Here is a 12,833-nt window from a genome sequence, read left to right as displayed (position 1 = left end):
GCTAAAACAGTAGGAACAAACAGAAACAGACAGCTTCACTTTAAAAGTCTGATTAAAAACCAGGGGAAAAAAAAGGTTGAGGGCCACTAACACCTCCCAGACAAGAAAGTCCTGGTGGGCAGCGAGTGTCCTGCAGGGCAGCGGGGTGGCCTCCGGGACCCAGACATGACAGTAGGAACAAGATGAGTGGCAGCTCCTCTCACTTCCAGGCGGAGAAACGTTCAGTATAACCAGTCACTGGTACCCGCGCCCTGGCTCAGCCCAAACCAGCCTCCACTGGCCACAGCATCTCCATCTCAGGCTGAGGCCCGGCGTCACCCCTGCAGCAGCTTGTGCTTGATGGCTGTGCTCTCGGAGCAGAGATGCACGAAGAGGGTGCCGGCGGCCGTGCGCGCCCGCAGCTCCTGCAGCTCGTAGTCGTGGGCCCACTCGATGTTGCCCCACTTCTGGATCTGAGGAGAGGACGGGAGGCTGCAGGGTGACTGCCAAAGCCATGACCCCCCATGGCTGAGGGGAGGAGGCATGCAGGGGAGCGGCAGGTGAGAATGGAGGCCTGGCCTGCCCACCCTGACACTTGGGACCTGGCTGCATTCTGGGTGTCCAGAACATCTGAAGAGCGTTTTATACTCAGAGAACTGTTTGTCAGGGAGAAAGTGAGGTTCAAGGAACAACGGCCCCGCTTGGGTCCTGCAGCCAAGGACAGAGCCCAGACCAGAAGCCAGGCTTCCTGCTCCTGCTGCCCGCCCCCGCTCCCACCCAGCTGGCTCTGACACCAGAGTTGCCAGCTCTCTCGTGACACAAACCAGCTTCTCCCCCTGACATTTTTCCAAGCAGATAACTAGACCAACTTGGGAAAAACTGTCATTACAAAAGGCTTTTCATCATGCTAGGAGTCAATTTGTAATAGCAATTAACCTTCTGAGGCTGAAGAAGTAACAAGGGAACTGCAGAGAACATGGTGATTCTGAGTTAAAAAAATGCCAACGGCAGAGCAGCCAAGCCTTGTTCATTCTGAGCCACTACATCAGACATGGACTCGAAGCAGCCTCGGTGACCCAGGGTGCCTGTCTGCGTGTCCAGGCTTAGCCTCCGTGAGCACACAGGCGGCCCCAGGGCACCTGGGGGGCCACCCGGAGCCTCCACCACAGTGGGGCTCCAGCTCCGCCTCACCTGGTACTCCTCCTCCAAGCGCGACAGTAGGACAGCCTGCTCCACCGTCAGGTGCAGGTCCATCAGCCCCAAGGTCAGCACCAGGGACTTGAGCTGGGTCACCACAAACTCAATCCCTACGGGGACACAGCCAGGTTGGCCCCGGGGTCCTGCTGTGTGCAGGGAGCCGCCAGGTGGGGTGCCAGCCCCTCCACATTCTCAGGAGCCTCTGCTCTCCTCAGGAGTCCCTCCTCTGCCCCTGCCTGGGAAGGCACCAGACCTGGCTCTGCCCGTCAGAGGGAGCGCTCCACCCCCGTGACTACAGCCGGGACAGGGGGACTGGAATGGAGGCTCCTGAAGAGGAGACAGCCACGTCCTCCTGGGAGGGGTGAGCCTGCCAGTCCATGAACCAGGTGACAGCGTCTCCCCCGCCAACCCAGTGCTCTGGTAACCCTGGGCTCTGCACACCATGCCCATCATGCCCACCCTCCATGGCCCACAGGAAACACCACGCACCCTGCAGGGCCCACATGTTGTAAGAGGCCAAGTGGCTGACCAGCACCTCCCGAGTCCGGGCAGGGATGCTGGGCCCCGTAATGCTGGTGGAAGAGCCGATCTCCACGCCGTATCTAGAAGGAAGAGGCCCCGTGTGAGTCTGTCCAGCTGCACAGCCCCGCTACTGCCCAGAAGCAAAGCCCCGGCCTGCCCAGCACACACAGGCCCCATTGGGGGTTTTGGGAGCCACTGCCATCAGGCCTCCTGACCTATAACCTTCTGTCCCTTAGGAGCAGAGGACAGATCAACTATGCATGAAGCTAGGGCTGGCAAGTTAGGAAGCAGGGGCCACAGGCAGCTCCTGAAACTTGAACTCATTGGCATGAAGGTCCATCAGAGCTGTGGGCTGCCTGCTTTTCAGAAGGAAGTCTTCACATGTGAACCATAAAAGGCTTCTTTCAAATATTGTTTTCCTTACAATGGTATTTGTATACACCCTGTGGTTGGTCACTAAGTCGTGTCTGATTCTTGTAACCCCATGGACTGTACCCTGACAGATTTCTCTGTCCATGTCCATGGGATTCTCCAGGCAAGAATACTGGAGTGGGTTGCCATTTCCTCCTCCAGGGGATCTTCCCCACCCAGGGATCGAACCTGCATCTCTTGCATTGTAGGCAGATCCTTTACCGACTAAGCCACAATCCTGTATCAGTCAATCACTTTTTCACACGTTTATTAATAAGCCTCCATCACACACACAAGGCACTGTCCCAGCGGGCGTGAGCTGGCTTCAAAAACAAAACATTTTCAAGAACAATCATAGCTATGTAAAATGCAGGAAAAATGTAATGAAATAAAAGCAATTTTTGTAATTTTCTTTCATATATCGCTGATCTTTCTCATCGGTTTAAAAAACATTCTTCCTGAAGTTTCTAGTACAAATGAAACACAGGAAGGGGCCACATTTTCCTATAATCTATTAATATTATAGGTGAGAAATCTTAACTGCGACCAAAAGTGGACAACTTCGTGCCACAGCAAAAACCTGCAGGCACCGAGCTCATGTCTCACGTCACCGAGCTCCCCAGTGAAATGGCATCACATCCTCACGGTTCTCTCGTGGCGTCCAGTTGTCAGGTTTTACCTGATCCTTCAGTGCGCTGGCTCCACCTCTTACTACAAAACCAGAGGATGCCGACACATCATGGGTGCTCAGGAAATGTGTACGGATGAAAAATGCTATGTCCAAACCACTCCAAGTGCGCAAGCTTACGGAACACCAAGGTCAGAGAGCCCAGGCTAGCCCTTCCCAACAACCTGGGATGAAATAAACCTGACCGAACCCTGCTCACATCACTGGTCTGTCCACTCTGCACAAGTGTCTTCCTGGGAAGGAAGTCACTGGGCCTCACCAGTCCCTGGACTATCCCTCCACAAGGCCCGGCCCAGACTGTCCTCCATGTGTATCCAGGTCACACACCTGGCTCTGATTCAGCCACAGAGTAACTGTGACAACAAGCAGGATGGTAGCGGCCAGTGTAGGCACCACTGTGTGCCCAGCAGTGTGCAGCACTCCGTGTACTCCTTATGACACCCAAGGAGACAGGGGTCACAAGCCCCACACACAGAAAGGGAAGCTCAGAGGAATCAGGTCACCACCCCAGAGTCGCACAACCAATGGGGCAGAAGCACTTTAGCTGCATCTACCCTCAAGGGGGCCTGTACTGTCCAAGTCCCCTGGTGCCCTGAACTCCGAACGTCAACCAGCTCAGGGCCCTGGCTGTCCAGTGTGGCCCGGACCCCAGCTGCCGGGTGTGGGGCATCTCACCTCCTCTCGGCCCAGCTGATGACTGGGTCCCACTCATTCCTCTGCAGCTCCACCAGCGTCTCTGGTTCTTCCACCCTGTAGCTAATTCAGTGCAAAAGTGCCTCCATTAATAAAAAAGTACAATTCTCTCATCCAGTGACAGATACAGAAACATGAAAGGCAACAGCAGAAAACCTCTCCACCACCATCCCTCCACCCCTGCCTTCCCCCTCTATTAGCAGGGCTCTCAAAGAGCAGCCCAGGGCTTATCCAGGACCTGTTGGAAACCCACACCCTCACAGGACGGAGACCAGGAGCCTGCAGCTTCATAAGCCCTCCAAGGGTTCCCTGGACCCTTGACTTTGAGTCCCACTGTCCCAAACGTCCCTGGTTATTGACCAGTCAGGGCCCACAGCGCTGCCCAGTGCTGCTCGTCACACTACACTGTCCTGACTCGCACCCCGGGTCCTAGGATTCTGTGCCAGCTCATCACTGCATCCTGCCGTCCCCTCCTCTCCCAAGAGGCGGCGAGACCCAGCTGCCTGTGCACCCCTTGCAAGCCTGCCTCCCTCCCAATTACAGATGCGGCCGCTGATGGCCCTGCCTGACGCCCCCTCAGGCCAGGCCACTGTCCTGACCAAGAGACAGAGCTAGGGTCAGCTGAGTTCAAGGGTGTCGCAGACAGGAACCCAACGGGTGAGCTCAGGGAGGCCAGGCTGGTGTGAGCACAAGTGGCAGAGAGGCAGTGGGGGTGCAGAGGGATGGAGGGGGTGCTGCCCAGTGGGGAAGAGCGGGCCTAGGGCAGAGGGAGGCTCCCATGGCTCTGCTCTCTGAGTCGGGATGCTCCCAAGAAGACCCCCTCCCTGAGCTGGACTGGAAGGGCTCCCTCCCTGTCACCAGATTGTCCCCAACACAGACGGCATAGATATTCCAACAGCAGCACCACGGCCTCTGCAGAGGCCTGCTCTGCACCTCACCCCAGAGCAGACCTCAAGTGCCACCTGGGCGGGAACCCCAGAGCATCTGGGGGGCTCAACTGTTCCTTCCACATCCAGTCAACACCCTAAGAACCTGGCTGCGAAAATGAGCCAAGGAGGAGACCAGCTTCTGGATGCCAAGGACAGACCATCTGCAGCCCAGCTGAGGAGCAATGACCATGCCTGTGAGAACCTGCTAACGGTCAGAAGTGACCCCTGGGCCGTGGAGCCTGCGACAGCCACAGAGGCCAACAGCCCCTGTGTCCCAGGCCGGGGGACAGCTGCCGGGCTACAGGAGGGCTGGTCCCGACACTGGTGCAGCCGTCACGTCCTCTCTCCCAGAGTCTGCAGAGCAGTAGAGTACTGAGGAGCCAGAGGGTCCACTGCTTCCTCCATGGAGACCACTCTGAGCAAAAGGCCCGAGGGACTTGCTGGGGCCCTGGGAAAGGCTGCCCACAAGTCCATTACCAGACGGTGTCGGTGTCCAAGAACTTCACGGCCGCCCGGATGAGCTGGTCCTTGTCCCGCTGGGTGGGGTTGTCCAGAGACGTGTTGCACAGTGTGGTCTGGATCAAAGGCACAGAGAGAAAACCCGTCAGCTTCCTGAGGGCCTTGCCCAGGCCCCGGGAGGAATGAACTCCCTCAAGGTCTCAGGCTCTGTACCACCAGGCCCTGTGGTATTTTCCAGGAGGTGCTACCACTGTGACAGCAGTGATAGCTCAGAGCCGTGGACACCCAGGCCCAAGGAGACCAGAGTCAGGAGACGTGAATGCACTGCTGGATCCGGGCAAGTCGCTCACCGCCCGGCCCCCTGAGCCTCAGACGGCGGGGGACAGAGCTGCCAGGCCAGGACAGCTTCTCTGGATCCTCCCTGTGGACTGCAGGCTGCAGAGCCCCTCTAAGGCTCCGTCTGCAGCAGTCACCCCTGCTCCCCCACAGTCCAGGGGAGGCTGGCTCACAGGCCTGAGGCCAAGGAGCCTGCCTAGGGCCTGGGTCCACGTGCCAGGAAACATGGACTCTCCACACGTTGTCTCTTCCTGACCCAGACCACCACAGAGCACAAGAGCCAACCAAACAAAGCGTGGCTGCTGCAGCGGAAAAGTGACCAGGGAAGGACGTGTGCCCCAAGAATCTGGAAGAACCAAGCCTGGGCTGGGAGTGGGGTGGGCTGTCTACTGGGGGCCTCCCAGAGCCTTACTGGAATCAGGACAGGACCCGTACTCCTGCCCAGGGCCCCAGGAAGCCTGTGGTGGCCACAGGGGCGGGCTGTGACCTGTTACCAGGTGCATGGTGTACATCTTGATGGTGTCCTGCTGGGAGTCCCACTCAGTGGCCACGGCAATGGCCAGGGCCTTGCTGGGGACAGTGAAGAGCTTGCCCTGGGGCGTCCTCAGCTTCCTGTGGTCCAGGTTGATCTCGAAGCCACCTTGAAAGATCGAACGGAAACCTCTCAGGTTGATAGGCAGAGTGGAATGATCACCTCTATATTTGGCTACTTGATTTGATGCAAGACGCCACAAGTCCCTTCGTGGGGAACGGCTTACAGAAACATACCCAACAAGAGCGCTGGGACAAGCTCACTAAGGAGCTGGCTGTAGGTGAAAAGTGTCCCTCACCTCCCATTCACAGAAATAAAAACAAGAGGCAGAGAAAATTCCAGACACTCACCTTCACCCTGTGAGATGCTGACATTCTGATAGAACCTCTTCCTTTCTGTGGGAAAGATTTTTTAAAAAGGGCAGTTAAAGGAGGAGTGGAGGCGCTCATGACCTCACTGCCGACACCGACTGACCACCCAGACTTCCATGGCAGCGCCCGGTCTCCTCGCTCCACATGGTCAATAGCTACTGGGTAAAGCAGGGGAGGAGGAGCCACAGCCCCACCAGCTCCCAAGGACAGTGGCTGTGTTATGAAGCTGCAGCTTGCCTGACTCCAAGACTTCTCCAACACCCCTCCACCCCCCGGCACAACACAATCGAATCTACAGGTGGTGTGACCACCAACATGATGAAGTATTACGATGGCAAAATTTACCACCTTTGTCTGAAATCACAACAGTAATTCTCTCATACCTTTGACCCAAGTAGGAAGTTCCCACTGCCCAGTGCTTTATGTGCCAGCCTGGTCTCACTCAGACAGCGGGTAAGACCTAGTCCAGAGGCCCCTGCATCTGTTGGGAGACTTGGGTCAAGGCGTCCAGACTACGTCCAGCATGTTTTCCAGTGCCTAATAGGGCAGCAAGTCCAAGGCCAGATCCAGCAGGAAGCAGAGGGCTGGGGTGGGGGGATCTGAAGAGTCTGATCCATCTCTGGGGGAGGGGCCCACCCACCAGCAAGAAGTGCCAGCAGAGCATTCTACACATGCCAACAGCTGGAGATGGGTTGAGAGACCTGGGGGTTGAGGGGCAGCTGGGGGTGGGGGTGGGGGTAGTTGGAGGCAGAGATGGACGACAGAGCCTGAACCACACAAAGCTGCCGGGATAGCGAGGTCTCCCTCGAGGGGGTCTTCGTCCTCTGCCTACCTCCTCTGCCCTGGCCAGGCCACTTCTGCACCTGATCGGAGATGTCAGCCAGTGGGCTCAGGGCTCTGCTGGGGGGAGGAACAAACTTGCTGAGGAGCAGCCCCCTCCCAGGGCAGGACTCAAAAGCCACCCCTGAGGTGCATCCTGTCTCATGGGACAACGGACACTAATCCAGGCGAACAATAAAGCAACCGTGGATGCCAGAAGACCAGACAAGCTGCAAACATGCACCGGGAAGGCTCGTCTCATCTGGGCTAGAGGAAGACCTCCTCACAGCCAGATGGCACCCAAGAGCCGCAGGAGAGTGGGCAGGCCCACCTGCACTGGTGGCTTTCCAGGGCATGGGGGTGGGGAGTTTCCAGGAGAAGGAATAGTTCACAGGAAGGTGCTGGGCCTCAGAGAGCAGGTTTCAGAGCTAGGAAGGTGGTGTGCAGGGTGAGCCTGCAGTCACAGGGCAGAGGATGGCTAGAGAGGCCCAGATCTGGGGAGGAGCCTGGCAGGTCACCGCAAGGAGGGCTGACGAAGTAGGGAGTCACGTTAGGGGTTCACACAGGTGCTAAGAACAGGATCCGGGAAACTCAATTGGTGGAATCCACACTCCCCAATTTCAAACGACGGAGGTTTTCTGCCTGGACCCTCCCAGGTCCTGGGTCTCATGAGACAAGTCATGAGACCAGGAGCAAGTGAAGCACCCACATGTTCAGTGATGAGGTGAGCTGACAGCAATGGAAACCCCATCCTTGGAGATGGGAGAGACAGGCTAGTCACAATGAACCCTTATTTTGAGCATAAATCACTCCCTTTACAGAATATCTCTTTCTATGACAACACCACACTTCAGTTCAGTTCAGTTCAGTCACTCAGTCGTGTCTGACTCTTTGCGACCCCATGAATCGCAGCACGCCAGGCCTCCCTGTCCATCACCAACTCCAGGAGTTCACTCAGACTCACGTCCATCGAGTCAGTGATGCCATCCAGCCATCTCATCCTCTGTCGTCCCCTTCTCCTCCTGCCCCCAATCCCTCCCAGCATCAGAGTCTTTTCCAATGAGTCAACTCTTCGCATGTGGTGGCCAAAGTACTGGAGTTTCAGCTTTAGCATCATTCCTTCCAAAGAAATCCCAGGGCTGATTTCCTTCAGAATGGACTGGTTGGATCTCCTTGCAGTCCAAGGGACTCTCAAGAGTCTTCTCCAACACCACAGTTCAAACGCATCAATTCTTCGGCGCTCTGCCTTCTTCACAATCCAACTCTCACATCCATACATGACCACAGGAAAAACCACAGCCTTGACTAGATGGACCTTAGTTGGCAAAGTAATGTCTCTGCTTTTGAATATACTATCTAGGTTGGTCATAATTTTTTCTTCCAAGGAGTAAGCGTCTTTTAATTTCATGGCTGCAATCACCATCTGCAGTGATTTTGGAGCCCTCCAAAATAAAGTCTGACACTGTTTCCACTGTTTCCCCATCTATTTCCCATGAAGTGATGGGACTGGATGCCATGATCTTCGTTTTCTGAATGTTGAGCTTTAAGCCAACTTTTTCACTCTCCACTTTCACTTTCATCAAGAGGCTTTTTAGTTCCTCATCACTTTCTGCCATAAGGGTGGTGTCATCCTGGCAATTTTAAGGACTACAGATACAAACAAATGCGAATGTGGAGAAACACTGAATTTTAAAAGCTGGGCAACAGAAAACTGGCTGTAGAGGCAGAGAGCGCTAACAAGCTGCTGTGAAGAGAGCCTAAGTGGAAATTGATGTCCACGGGGCTCCTTTTCCCTGCAAGGTTGCTCCAATCCATATAAAGAAACAAGCGATTTTCTGTATCACCTCCCCGGACACTCCTCGTCCTGTCCCAAGCTCCCCGGGCCAGCTAGTGCTCTTTTCATCAACCTCAATCTCCCGGCAGGCCTTTGCTAGGGACAGAACTGCAACCCCCACAATGCACCGCGAGCGGAGGCCGCGCCTCCTCTGAGCAGCGTGACAGCGGTCTCTTTCTAAACAGCGGCACCTGGCGGGCCTTACGCCTCACAGCAAGATTTTGACTGCCCACAATCCTGGGGCGGCTCGGGGCTAACTGGGGGGGGGCCCAGTATATAAAAACCCCTCTCAACTCAATAATAAACAGACAAGTAACCCAATTTAGAAATGGTCAAAGCATCTGAATGGACACTTCTCCAAAGAAAATCCACAAGTGTCCAAAATGCACCTAAAAAGATTTTCTTTGACATCATTCATCTTCAGTTCAGTTCAGTTCAGTCGCTCAGTTGCGTCAGACTCTTTTTGAGACCCCATGAATTGCAGCACGCCAGGCCTCCGTCCATCACCAACTCCCAGAGTTCACCCAAACTCACGTCCATCAAGTTGGTGATGCCATCCAGCCATCTCATCCTCTGTCGTCCCCTTCTCCTCCTGCCCCCAATCCCTCCCAGCATCAGAGTCTTTTCCAATGAGTTAACTCTTTGCAAGAGGTGGCCAAAGTATGGGAGTTTCAGCTTTAGCATCATTCCTTCCAAAGAACACCCAGGACTGATCTCCTTTAGAATGGACTGGTTGGATCTCCTAGCAATCCAAGGGACTCTCAAGAGTCTTCTCCAACACCACAGTTCAAAAGCATCAATTCTTTGGCACTCAGCTTTCTTCACAGTCCAACTCGCACATCCATACATGACTACTGGAAAAACCATAGCCGTGACTAGACGGACCTTTGTTGGCAAAGTAATGTCTCTGCTTTTGACTATGCTATCTAGGTTGGTCATAACTTTCCTTCCAAGGTCATTCATCCTCAGGGAAATTCAAATGACAGTCCTTCACACCAGCTAGGAAGGCCATAGTCAGACAGACAGATGTCGGTAAGGGGGCAGAGAAACTGGGACCCTCACACACTGCTAGGGAAATATAAAATGGCGCAACCACCTTGGAAAGTGGGGTGGCCAATCCTCAGAAAGTTAGCTACCGTTTGCTCCAGCAAGTCTGCTCTTGCGTGCGTGCTAAATTGCTTTAGTTGTGTCCAACTCTTTGTGACCCTATGGACTGCAGTCCACCAGGCTTTTCTGTCCATGGAATTCTCTAGCCGAGAATACTGGAGTGGGTTGCCATTCCCTTCTCCAGGGGCTCTTCCTGACCCACGAATCAAAGCCGGGTCTCCAGCCTTGCAGGTGTATTCTTTAACCCTGAGCCACTGGGGACGTCCTATTTATTTTTAGGTACCTCCTATGAGAAACGAAAACACATTCTCACACAAAAACCTGTATTCAAGTGTTTACAAAGGCATTCAGAACAGTCAAATGATGAAAACCACCCAAATGTTCATCAATGACTGACTGGGTAAATAAGACATGGTGTGTCCCCAAAACTGAATATTACCAGTTATGAAAAAGAATGAAGTACTGACATGCGCTAACTCTAGGACAAACCTTGTGAAAGTGAAAGTGAAGTTGCTCAGTCGTGTCCGACTCTTTGCGACCCCGCAGACTGTAGCCTACCAGGCTCCTCCGTCCATGGGATTTTCCAGGCAAGAGTACTGGAGTGGGTTGCCATTTCCTTCTCCAGAGGATCTTCCGGACCCAGAGATCGAACCAGGGTCTCCTGCATTGTAGGCAGATGCTTTACCGTCTGAGCCACCAGGGAAGCCAGGACGAACCGTGGATATACGCTAAATGGAGAAAAAGACCACATTCCATTTATATAAAATGTCCAAAATAGGGAAATCTATAGATACAGATCTCTGGTGGCTCACAGGTTAAAGCATCTGCCTGCAATGCGGGAGACCCCGGTTCAATCCCTGGGTCAGGAAGACCCCCTGGAGAAGGGAATGGCACCCCACTCCAGTACTCTTGCCTGGAAAATCCCATGGACGGAGGAGCCTGGTAGGCTGCAGTCCATGAGGTCACTAAGAGTCGGACACGACTGAGCGACTTGACTTCATACAGAGTGAAGTAGTGGTTGTCTAGGGCTGGAGGGATGGGGTGGGGCAGGGGGATACTCAGAGTGGCAGCTAAAGGGTACAGGGATCCTTTGGTGTCATAAGAAGGTTCCAGAACTGATGGCAGCAGAACTGAGTATACTGTGCTTAGTCGCTCAGTATGTCTGACTCTGCAACCCCATGGACTGTAACCCGCCAGGCTCCTCTGCCCACGGGGATTCTCCAGGCAAGAATACTGGAGTGGGTAGCCATGCCCTTCCTCCAGGGGATCTTCCCAACCCAGGGATTGAACCCAGGTCTCCCGCAACAAGGGCGGATTCTTTACCATCTGAGCCATTAGGGACCATTAAACTGTACAATCTAAGTGAGTGAATTCTAAGTGCATCATCTCAGTAAGGCTGTTTTAAAATTCTTCAGGGCAAGTGTATCTACCACAGCAATTACTATAAACGGGCCAGATGACTAAACACTTTTCCCCAAAACCGCTCTAGCATCCACAGCACTGTTGGCAAACTTTTTCTGTAAAAAGCCAAAGTGTTTTAAGCTTTGCAGGCCATCCAGTGTCTGGCACAACCAGCCAACTCTGCACTGTAGTGAAAACAGCCTTAGGTGTGTGTCAGTGAATGAGGGGGCCTGGGTTCCAGGAAAACTATTTACAAAAACAGGTGGCAGGCTGGCCTTCCTATCTACAGCATCTCCCTCAATCCAGCACAAGCTGTCTCTTTAGACGAGGCAGACACTGAGAAGCTAAACCACTTGTGCAGACAAGACAACTTGTAAGCAGAGACCCCCAGCTTTGACTTCACCAGTGTACTCCTCAGCTGGACAGGCAGGCTCTCTGAAGACCTTTCTTTATGCAGCTGATGGCTGGGACAGCTGGTAAGGGGCTGGAGGCCACACGGGCATCCTCGGAACAGCTCCAACACCGCAGTGACCTTCTCCTCACCCCCACCTTCAGCACAGTACTAACTGGCAGGAAAGAAAGCGTTACTGTCTTCACTCACTTAAAGTCAGTCCCACTCTTATCCCAAAATCTCTGCCTAGGAGTAAGAAAGATTCGCTACAGAAAGCCTCATCCGAGTCGGAAGTGCAGGAAGGGGGCACGGGGTGTCAACTCCTTAGAAGAGGTGGCAGGTGTTCTGGGAGGGCAGCAGGAGGCAGGGCCAGGACAGCTGTGGAGCAAGCGGCCGGGATGCAAGACTTAAAGCCCGAGCTTCAGGCCCCTTCGGTGCCGGTCGCGGGGACACAGAAAGCAGCCTAGCGGACTGGCCTTTGCCCCGCAAACCTCTGAGTCTGCTTCGCGCCTCTAGCGCAATCCCGACCCAGAAATCGAATTTTCCCGCCTGAAAACAAGGATGACCTCTGCTTCCCCAGTGAAAGAGAGAAAAACCGCACCTGCCAAAAGGAAACGACGCGCGTGTGCCCTGGAGCGATCCCTGCCCTCGCGGGGAACTTCCCTCCCGACGTGTGACCCTGCATGGCCGACCCCTCAGGCCTGCTCCGCTCTGGCCTCTCACCTGCCGGGGGCACGTAGGCCCGGAAGGGGATAGGGGGCTTTCGCCCCAGCCCCTCGGAGGCGGTGAGGCCACTTCGGGGCCGGTTCAGGAGGCGACGCCCCCCATCCCGCAGCCGAAGGTAGCTCCTCCACATCGTGCGGGGGCCTCAGAGAACGACCGCTCGAGACCAGAGCTCGGGGAACAAGGACCGGAGGGACCACACGCCGTGTGCTCGAACTCCACGAACCTCCTCACCAGTCGCCGGCACCCTCACCCTTTTTGGGCGCCGCCATGTTGCGCACGACACTCGTAGCGCGCCGCCGCCGCGCGCCTCAGCGCACGCCGCAGCCAATCAGCATCACAAACGCCCCGGCCCCGCCCCCGCGCCGCGCCTCGGGAAAAAGACTACAAGTCCCAGAGGGCCTCGGCTCCCGCCACGTGCTGTCCCCGCCCGCCAATGGG

General features: G+C 55.0%; 1 protein-coding gene across 1 annotated transcript; it reads right to left on the bottom strand.

The window, feature by feature from the left end:
• Positions 1-34: 34 nt before the first annotated feature.
• On the bottom strand, positions 35-12,659 carry ATPAF2 (ATP synthase mitochondrial F1 complex assembly factor 2). The gene is made up of 8 exons (XM_052658104.1): positions 12,393-12,659; positions 6,097-6,141; positions 5,709-5,854; positions 4,897-4,994; positions 3,473-3,553; positions 1,666-1,778; positions 1,171-1,286; positions 35-452 (listed from the first exon to the last, which is right to left on the bottom strand). Exons 1-8 carry the CDS (start codon positions 12,523-12,525, stop codon positions 315-317), a joined length of 870 nt encoding a protein of 289 aa, XP_052514064.1. The 5' UTR covers positions 12,526-12,659; the 3' UTR covers positions 35-314.
• Positions 12,660-12,833: the final 174 nt, after the last annotated feature.

Source organism: Budorcas taxicolor, chromosome 19 (assembly GCF_023091745.1).
Source record: "Budorcas taxicolor isolate Tak-1 chromosome 19, Takin1.1, whole genome shotgun sequence".
Lineage (NCBI taxonomy): Eukaryota > Metazoa > Chordata > Mammalia > Artiodactyla > Bovidae > Budorcas > Budorcas taxicolor.
Note: the sequence above shows the minus strand (reverse complement) of the source record. Positions and strands in the feature narration are given on the sequence as shown.